The sequence below is a fragment of the Daphnia pulicaria genome, chromosome 7, assembly GCF_021234035.1.
Source record: "Daphnia pulicaria isolate SC F1-1A chromosome 7, SC_F0-13Bv2, whole genome shotgun sequence".
Taxonomy (NCBI): domain Eukaryota; kingdom Metazoa; phylum Arthropoda; class Branchiopoda; order Diplostraca; family Daphniidae; genus Daphnia; species Daphnia pulicaria.
The window spans coordinates 12,970,656-12,980,582 of record NC_060919.1 but is presented as its reverse complement, the minus strand read 5'-3'; the positions used below and the strand labels follow the sequence as shown (position 1 = coordinate 12,980,582).

Below are 9,927 nucleotides of genomic sequence, written 5' to 3'. Positions count from 1 at the left end.
GTCCGAGCTCCACTGTCCGTTATTCATTTAGATGGAAACCATTAACTAGTTCGGTAAGCAATAATACCATTTCTCTCGGACGCACTTTATTAATTTTTATATTGTATTGAGGTGAAGGTTCATAATTCACGGAGCGGTGGATGGATATTCACGCTTAATTTACTTCATGACTGTTTCAAACAATAACAGATCACGAACGGTATTAAATGGATCTATCACTGTGGTCAGGAAATACGGACTCCTATCCCGTTTGCGGTAAGCTGCCATTACAACTTGGTTTTTACTTATTATTTATGTGTGTTGTATATAGTACTGATCTTCATGGTGGGGAAAACGTGAAAGTTGCCCAATTCATGCTTACACACCGTGGATGAACCGGGGCAGCATATTAACAGGACGTTCAGTTCATAATACAAGAATTGAGCGCTTATGGGTTGATTTCTACAATGGTGTGATACATGTATTCCAATCATTAATCATGTTAATTCAGTCTGATAAACAATACATACAATACAATACATTGTAGCTATAAGCTTTAAAAAAATAAATTTTATATTTCGGAGACTGGAACGAAGACAGTTATTGGATCCTGACAATGAGGAGGATATTCTTTGCCTACATTTCATATCCCTTCCCGTTATCCAATATTTATCGATGAATTTGTTGGTAGCTGGATTCGGCATGGACTTCGAACAGCACGTGGGAATTTATCACCGACAAGACTGTTTACTACAAGTTTTTTAGACGGTTGCAGAAAAGGGCGCAACAAAATCATTTATACTTCACTGAACTCGACCAGGTATTATTAAGCTCATGTCGTATTGGTGTCTTTACGTGCACACTTTATTTCACTTAGAACATTGATTACAATGGAGAGCTCCCAGAAGTCCCAGAAATTGAGGATGAAATAGAGCAGCTTCATATTCCCGCAATTGAAATAAACCTCGACATATTCAGCGGAGACTCAAACGAAAATACGGTGCAATTCTATGCCGGTTAAAGATAGGCTAAAAGAAGGTACATAGATATGAGGCGGGTCGTCCGTCAAGAACTTCATTATTAAGAAGAGTGATTTATTTAAAATCTTAAAGCCGTAAAAACAGCATGCTTCCAACAAACTAAAAGCTAAATAATCAATAAAATTAATTTAATGAGAAAGAAAAGTAAGTGCTCTAATTTATTTATCGAATAAAAAATGTTTGCAGTTGATGATTCCTTTATCGGGGATCACCTTTGGCTTTGGTTGAAAAAAATAATTCTATTGTTTAAGTTCAAGAATATTTATTGTTATCTTGTGAAGCCAGAGCCCTTAGCCTTGCTGGATCGTCGGAAGAATAAAATAAAGGCTGCTCCTATGAGCAGAATGATGGAAACTGGCGCTACAGTTTTGGATGGAGTGGATTGGGGCGACGGTTTTGCAGTGGGGGCCCGAAAAATCGGTTGGTTTCCCAATAAATTTTTTCTTTATTATTATTATTATTGATACTCTTACTTGTAGCATCTTTTTTTCTTCTTCTTGTATCATCTTTCTTTGTTTCTTCTGTGTCAGGGGAATTATTATAACAAAATTTTAATCATAATTAATAATTTATAACTATGCTGATCAAATTCGCAAATTGAAAAACCAGTTGACTTTGGCTCAAGAAGAAATTAATCGTTTGAAAGCAGAGCGTTGTCAAACATTCGAAGACCTTGTCCTCAATGTGGAGTCGGCTAACGCAACACCTCAGAGCTCAAACGAATTTTAATTATTTATAAGATGTGCTTTTAGAGAATTTAGACCATCGGTAAATTAAATTCTGGAAATATGTGTATGTGTTTACTGTTAAACAACATCTAAAAAAAACTTTATTAATTGCAGGAAGTTCTGACGGATGAAGTAAGTTTTCAAGTTTTCATGAACCAACTCTTGAAAATTGCCGTTTCGACCGGTTAGAAATTGAAACATAAAATTAAGTTAATGAGAAAGAGAAGTAAGTACTCTAATTTATTTACCGAATAAAAAATGTTTGCAGTTGATGATTCCTTTATCGGGGATCACCTTTGGCTTTGGTTGAAAAAAATCATTCTATTGTTTAAGTTCAAGAATATTTATTGTTATCTTGTGAAGCCAGAGCCCTTAGCCTTGCTGGATCGTCAGAAGAATAAAATAAAGGCTGCTCCTATGAGCAGAATGATGGAAACTGGTGCTACAGTTTTGGATGGAGTGGATTGGGGCGACGGTTTTGCAGTGGGGGCCCGACAAATCGGTTGGTTTCCCAATCAATTTTTTCTTTATTATTATTATTATTGATATTACTTGTAGCATCTTTTTTTCTTCTACTTGTATCATCGTTATTTTCTTCTTCTGTGTCTGGGGAATAATTATAACCAAATTTTAATCATGTTCTTATTAATTGCAGGAAGTTCTGACGGATAAAGTAAGTTTTCAAGTTTTCATGGACCAACTCTTGAAAATTGCCGTTTCGACCGGTTAGAAATTGAAACATAAAATTAATTTAATAAGAAAGAGAAGTAAGTGCTCTAATTTATTTATCGAATAAAAAATGTTTGCAGTTGATGATTCCTTTATCGGGGATCACCTTTGGCTTTGGTTGAAAAAAATCATTATATTGTTTAAGTTCAAGAATATTTATTGTTATCTTGTGAAGCCAGAGCCCTTAGCCTTGCTGGATCGTCGGAAGAATAAAATAAAGGCTGCTCCTATGAGCAGAATGATGGAAACTGTCGCTACAGTTTTGGATGGAGTGGATTGGGGCGACGGTTTTGCAGTGGGGGCCCGACAAATCGGTTGGTTTCCCAATCAATTTTTTCTTTATTATTATTATTATTGATACTCTTACTTGTAGCATCTTTTTTTCTTCTTCTTGTATCATCTTTCTTTGCTTCTTCTGTGTCAGGGGAATAATTATAACAAAATTGTAATCATGTTTTTATTAATTGCAGGAAGTTCTGACGGATGAAGTAAGTTTTCAAGTTTTCATGGACCAACTCTTGAAAATTGCCGTTTCGACCGGTTAGAAATTGAAACATCAAGAACAAAAAAAAGCCCGTTGTAGGCGATTGCATAAATTTTTAACGCTTATCTGCTTGTACCGTTCCACATGTTTACAAGTAAAGTAAGGTCAATTGCACCGTCGGGCTGACGGTGCTCGAATGAGGTTTTGCGCTATTGCACCGTCAGGCTGACGGAGCTCGAATGAAGGTTTGCACTATTGCACCGTCAGGCCGCTAGTGGCGCTCTGACGGCTGACGGCTGGGGTACCCTCCCCCTTTCTGACGGCTGGAGCAACCCTCCCCCTTTCTGACGGCTGGGTGTACCTCCTTTCCAGGCCGCTAGGGGCGCTGTGACGACTGACGGTTGGGCCTCTCTACACAGTCTACAGTTGACGGTTACCCTCCCCCTTTCGGACGGCTGGGTGTACCAACCGTCAGGCCGCCAGGGGCGCTGTGACGGCTGACTGTAACCACTATGCACCATTCATAATGTGTTATTTTAAATATTTGCATGTTCCTTGATTTGCATGCTGTATATAAATATTTTTTGGCTTGCTTTAATGTTCAAATACAAAGTGTTTTGTAATATTACTTCATTCAATTAATAATAAAAATACTGAGTTATTCATACTGTTACGCCGCTAGGGGCGCTTGATATTAAAAGTTCCCGCTAAATTATGAACACGAGCTAATGAATTCATCCCGCGGCTATCTAGAGTGATTTCACTTATTACCGACAATCCTATTATACCAATAAAGACTAATCTTTTCCTTTTTATTTCAGAAATCCTATGAAAAACCCAGAGCTCCATAAGTTTGTTATGTCCGCTTTGTAAGTATACAATGATTTCCTATAATGGCGTCTATATTGACAGCTACGTGTGTGTTATATTCACGCCCCCATCATGTAAATAAATATAGGGCATTAATTACATTTGTCCCAAAATTACAACATTATGAAATAAAAACTAGAATATTACTCACAATTCAACGTGTGTATGTCGAAGAAAACAGGTAATCCAAAATAATCCAAATCACAAAGCACTATTCACATATCACTTTCACTACACGAACGAACGAAAGTATACTGACACAAACGTCAAACGAAACAAATTAAAAACAATCAGGCCGCAGCGCCTCTGTTGGGGGTAGTCAACCAGCCGTCAGGAACGGGTTAGGTTGCTCCAGCCGTCAGGAAGGGGTAGCAGCTCCAGCCGTCAGAAAGGGGGAGGGGATCGCGTTTCTAGCGGATGACAGACGCAGCTACGCTTTCCTGGCCTTCACTTTAGACCGGGGGACATACTGTGGGGCCCTTTCATATTCATAGTCTAGTGGCCAATGAAGCCCGAGGTGTAGAGAACTCGTATGCTTCGGCTGTCATCCGCCAGGAACGCGAGGGAGAGTGATAAAAAATGGCGACTAGGCTGGGTGGGAAACTGGTCAAAATTACACTTTACTAGATTGGGAATAACTCGGCCAATCTAATTCGGAATGTAAATTCCTTTTGGATTGGTATTAAGGAATGGCCGAGAAAACTTTTGGTTGAATTTGTTTTTTTTAAAGGTTAGCATTTACCCAAAAAGCGATGCCAAAGACCCCCTAAAATTGTAAAAATTTGAAAAAAACTCAAACTTTAACATTAAATATCTCCCGAACGGCAGGGAATATTCAAATTCTGCAAACACAGGTGAATCCGGAGTAAAAAACTGGATTTGCCTGAATTATTTCAGATTTCTAGGTCTCATAGCGGAATGGGGAAAAAAAGGGGGGGTCCATGGATTTGGTGCGGTTGAGTGGTGGATTGCTTGTTAACAACCGTTTCTTTCTTCCTATCGGATATATATTAGTTACTTTTCATCACCCACTTACAGTTATACCCACTTTTTTACTCAGCCAATTAATTGAACTCTACAATGCATGTTATCTGCTTAATTAAATGTTGTTTTCACATCATTGAATATTTCAAAACAATAAAAGAAGCTGGTTTCCTTGATAACAGTGAATTTTACCCAAGGATAGGTCTAAATTCACCGGAATCACGATAATAAAAAACATATCAGGTTGTTGACATGTTTAATGATTAGTAAGTGCAGATTAAAACGGATATTGCTTAGTTCTCTCGTCACAGTTACGACATGAATAGTGGAGAACTTAATTATCCAGCGATGTCCCAACAAATCGACAACAATATCAAAGGTAAGAAAATGTGTTAAGTTACGTTGTATCCTTAAGTGCCAAGTAAACACCGAAAAAGAATAATTAAAAGTTGGTTATGTCTTTTGCATTAAGGGCGAAATTTTGTGATGATCATTTCCAATTAGAAATTCACCGCTGCCAATCCAAGTCCGTTGCCCAGGATAAATAAAGCGCTAATCAAGTAAGATCATTTAATGGGGACTAGTCCGGTGACTTCACGTTTAGTGTCGGCCAAACATTTTCGCGCCTTTGAATGAGAAGGGATGTTGTTAACCCAAAAACGGACGATACCGCTCTCCCAAAGTTCCATCAGTCTATGCACGAGTTATTAGAAAGTAAGTAAAACACAAACTAAATCGATTAAAATATTTAAATGCGCTTAAATGATGTCATACCCTTTGCTCATATCTTTAGTAAAGGAAGTTCCTTTTTTGAAAAACAACGAAGTATATCCAATCGAAACGGGTAAAACCTTCGATAATTTAAACCTACACTCCCCATCTTTCTCATATTGAGAACTGATAAAGGCGAAGCATAAAGAGTGAAGCTATAATGGAACAGAAAAAGGTCAAAGTAGACAAAGGAATGAGATTAATTCCCATTTACATAAGGATAAGCGTAGCGACCATTGTAATGTAATGCAATATTATTGTAAACACCGGATGTTGCTCTCTAATTCGTCTATAAATATTAGTTAAGGATCAGGTTGAGGGGAGTTAATTAGGAATAAGGAAAATAATTTTACCATGATTTGTTCTCCCAAAGACGTATCACCTCGAATAACTATTTTTCGAATAACTATAATTCTTTGCTTGCGGCCAAATCTTCAAATGAGTTTATGGTTGGTTTCAGCACCCAAACTCCAGTCAGGACCCGAAATGAGGTGCGATTAAATGCTTCTCTACCCCCTATTTAAAGTTAAGAAAATTAGCATCAGCGTACTAGCGGAAAAACATTCAAGTAGACATAATGGGAAAATATCGCAAAAAATCGTTTACCTTGATTCGTCAGGGTGTTAATCAAGGAAATCGTGTGGGAACTAGAGATAGTAGTAAACAATCAAAAGGAATTGGTGCCCCTGGTGGCATCGTTATTCCAATGAAGATGTTTGTAGAGCCACGTAAAAAAGTCATCACGCCAATGACAGGGAAAAGGCTGATGAAAATCAGCAACCAAACCTGAAATCATAAAAACAACATCGATAACGCAATTGGAAGGAAAAGTGATAAAAGGAGATAGGCAGAAAGTTTACGTTTAAGGTTGAAATGGACCGATGAAAGAGAATAAACGATTTTTTTCTTCAAGACCTTGGCAAAATAAGTTTCATTCCTTCGGTCCATATAAAGGACGTTGGATCATTTTTAGCTACTCGATCGGCAGTTAAGTAAAAAGTAGACGTTTTACTGTCAACATCCTATGACAAGCATTATTAAAAGTTTAACTATTTGTTTGGATTATCGCAGCAAATAAATTTTCTATAATTTGCCTCTTGGGTAGTGAGTTGGTAATGTAATGAGCAGCCCCATGCATGCCGTATTTCTCGACAAGAGATTGGTTAATCAGAAGCAAACGAAACCTGTGTATTTTTTCAGTCCATTTCCACATAATTATAATAAAAAAATTAATGTAAATTAAGTTAACTTAATGTTCAATATTGGCCTACGTATAATTGAATTTATTCGACATCCAAGAAATCAAGTTATAGTTCAACACCAGTGAACGTGAAAGCACCATTCGGACCTCGGATCAAATTGTCGTAGGGAGGTTGCTTGAGTAAAAGTAAAAGCCGAATAATTAATATTATAACTAACACTATGCATTTTACATTTATATTTAAGACTAAATGATTGAATAAAAATATTTCAGGTCTACTTTAATTAACATTAGCTACCAATTGCTTATTAAATATTAACAAAGAAAAAAGAACAAAGTGATGTCCCTACCTATCTGGTAAGAAAGTGGTGAAAATAGTTGAATGAAGTTATTAGTTTAATCACTAGATGATTTTACCTAGCGGAAGTGAGGAGGCGGAATAGAGTTTGCTGGAGGGGGGGGGCTTACAGACCCGGTAAAGAAGTCATGGTCAGAAAGAGAATTCCCCGCCATTTGGCTGCCGCAAGCAGTTCAGTCACACGTGGTACACCGAGCTTTGATTCATAGTGGTTATTGCGATCAAGTGGCGAATTGAGGGTCATCCATCTGATGAACGCCAACCCTTTTGGCCACTTCACTTTTACGGGCTTCAAAATCAGTTTGACAGTTCGCCTTATACGTATTTAATTACCTAGTAGGCTATAGCACATTCATCTTAAGTTGCTTTCTCCAGTCTCTTTCAGAAGTTTTTCTTTGAAACCTACAACGTCAAATCAAAGTTAACAGGTGCCAGTGCATTAAAAAGATCTGTGTATGTATAACTTTGAGTCTAGTAAAGTTGAGTTAATTTATCAGCCAGTCGTTGTTTATTTTCATTACATTACATTATTTTGAATGCAATAGAGATTTAAGAGATAACCGTTTGGCAAAAACAGATTTGTTTCTATTTTTTTCTTTCTATTAAATTTGTTATTAAGGAAAGAACTGATGGATGAGTTTGCAGATTGGCTGATTTCCTCTTTTGAAGCTGGTTTGCCTTCATTTGAGTTTATGTTTTTCCAGGAAGCGTTAGCTATTTCTAAAGAAAAATTTTATTTGGTACTGTAGATGTTTTCTGGGATAAATTTTAAATAAATAATTAAGATTTTGTCCACATGCTTCGAATTCATTACTTTTCTTGGTGTAGCTCCTTTCGCCCCTCCACGAGAGGTTTTTTGCGAGCCATCCATTGTTAATATTGATTTAGTAAAAGTATAGTTTGAGTATAGTTTAGTAGTAGTATAGAAATGTAAATTATTTCTTACTTCTCAAGTAATCTTGTGTGAAAATGTGGCTCATAACGTCTCCTACGAACTTGTACATGTTGTATATTTTAAATTCACTCACATTTTGAATGGTGACAGATTGATCTTTCAATAACTCATCAATTTTTTCCTGGATGGCATTCATAAATGAATCTGATGGTGAGTTCAATTTTGTTGTGTTAGGGTATTTCTGAAATGTAAATAAAAACTTAATAATTTAATATTTCAAAATTTAATTTATTTGTCGTAGGTTAATACCTTCCCTTCTTTATCCTCATTTTCACTTTCAGACTCTTCTTCATCTTCGTCATCCTCGTCATTTGTGTCGTCTCGTGTTTTGTTGTTGTTTAATCCATGCTGAGAACTGGTATCATTTATTGAATCTAAAAAAAGGATTATTATTAATTTATTATGAAACTAAGAGCTGGCTATTACCATTTTCTTCATTTCCTGCATTATCTACGATAACATTCCTTTCCTCCAATTGAATTATTTCTATAAATTTTAAAAGTTAATGTATTTGTATTGATAAAAAATTTTAGCATATAATTATAATTTTTTTCAATTCTCTAATTTCCAATTAGCAGGCTTCCGTATGCTGAGACTAAAAATGAAATGAAATGTATAGTTATTTTGTTAAGTTTTTAAATATTTATTACAAAATTCATGGTTGTTTCGGCCAGATTCAATTTTGTGTTTTTTAATTCATCCGTAAATAAATTGAATCTTTTTAGTGTTGATCATTAACATTTTTGAACCGTACATAAATCTTTAAAACTTTTTAATCAAAAAGTTAGAGACTGACATTTTACTTGCTCTCTTTAAAAATCAATGTTGGCATTACAACAAGAGAGAGCGAATATAAATTTCAAAGAGTTTTGTATGCTTTTACTAGTGTTAACTTACATCAAAAAAAACTCTTGATCTCTTGATCATTAAAATTTTTGAAGCGCACATAAATCTTTGAAACATTTTAATCAAAAAGTAAGAAATGACATTTTACTGGCTCTCTTTAAAAATCTTTGTTGGCATTACAACAAGAGAGAGCGAATAGGAATTTCAAAGAGGTTTGTATGCTTTACGTGTTAACTTACCTCAAAATCATCTTTCTGGACTAAGAGATGGTCATAATTTTCTTCCAGCAGAATCAATTAAATCAATTTGGATTTGGATCAAATCAATCAATTTGGATTTTACAGATTGAGTTAAAATTTTAGCCCTATCGTCCCTTTTCTTTTTTAGATTCTCAGAATTAGTGTCATCCTGACTATCAGTAACAGTTATTTCATATTGACTGTTTTTTTTAATTTGTCTTCTGTTTGGGCATTTTTTAAATCGACTTTACGACTAGAATAAACTTGAATATTGAATTAAAGAACTAACTCTGAGTCTGTCTGTATAGCAGATAAATTTTTGCAGTCAACTGCTTGCTGTGTTTTACGTTCTAAACAAACACGAAAAAAGAAGTAAATTTAATACAGATCTTACATAATTTATTTCGCGATTGATCCACATAGATTTGATTAAAGTCATTTCAGTAGGAATCGGTTAAGTAATGTAAAGTAATGTAAGTTAGTTTAAGTAAGGTTTTAAGGTGCTTTCATACTGCCATTAACGCAGCGTTACGGAGCAAAGCGTAGCGTAGCGCCATCTGGTGTGACGGAAGAATGTGTACTGTAGCGTAAAAGGGTGTTTTAAGCTCCTCTTACGCTCGTAAGAGTGTTGAGCGTGGGGAGGAGCTTAAAAGCGGTTACGTCACGACACACAACGAATTGGTCGCCGCTCTATAACCGAGGGGACCCTCACCACATCATTGAAATCATAACGTTGGACATCG

At 36.0% G+C, this 9,927-nt stretch overlaps 2 protein-coding genes across 2 annotated transcripts; both read right to left on the bottom strand.

The window, feature by feature from the left end:
- Positions 1-5,104: 5,104 nt before the first annotated feature.
- LOC124348738 lies at positions 5,105-6,281 on the bottom strand. The gene is made up of 4 exons (XM_046799010.1): positions 6,270-6,281; positions 5,800-5,865; positions 5,589-5,740; positions 5,105-5,507 (listed from the first exon to the last, which is right to left on the bottom strand). Exons 1-4 carry the CDS (start codon positions 6,279-6,281, stop codon positions 5,381-5,383), a joined length of 357 nt encoding a protein of 118 aa, XP_046654966.1. The 3' UTR covers positions 5,105-5,380.
- A 1,798-nt stretch (positions 6,282-8,079) lies between these two features.
- LOC124348737 (putative uncharacterized protein DDB_G0274435) lies at positions 8,080-9,623 on the bottom strand. Its single transcript, XM_046799009.1, has 5 exons — positions 9,579-9,623; positions 9,474-9,534; positions 8,526-8,585; positions 8,349-8,473; positions 8,080-8,280 (listed from the first exon to the last, which is right to left on the bottom strand). Exons 1-5 carry the CDS (start codon positions 9,621-9,623, stop codon positions 8,080-8,082), a joined length of 492 nt encoding a protein of 163 aa, XP_046654965.1.
- Between the last annotated feature and the right edge of the window lie 304 nt (positions 9,624-9,927).

Coding starts and splice junctions, on each gene's coding strand:
- LOC124348738 (XM_046799010.1), bottom strand. Junction 5,741..5,799: donor GTCGCTACGCTTATCCTTAT/GTAAATGGGAAT, acceptor GTTCCATTATAG/CTTCACTCTTTATGCTTCGC. Junction 5,508..5,588: donor ACTAAAGATATGAGCAAAGG/GTATGACATCAT, acceptor ACTCGTGCATAG/ACTGATGGAACTTTGGGAGA.
- LOC124348737 (XM_046799009.1), bottom strand. CDS start 9,623: ATGACTTTAATCAAATCTATGTGGATCAATCGCGAAATAAATTAT. Junction 9,535..9,578: donor TCAATCGCGAAATAAATTAT/GTAAGATCTGTA, acceptor GTGTTTGTTTAG/AACGTAAAACACAGCAAGCA. Junction 8,281..8,348: donor ATGAGGATAAAGAAGGGAAG/GTATTAACCTAC, acceptor TTTACATTTCAG/AAATACCCTAACACAACAAA.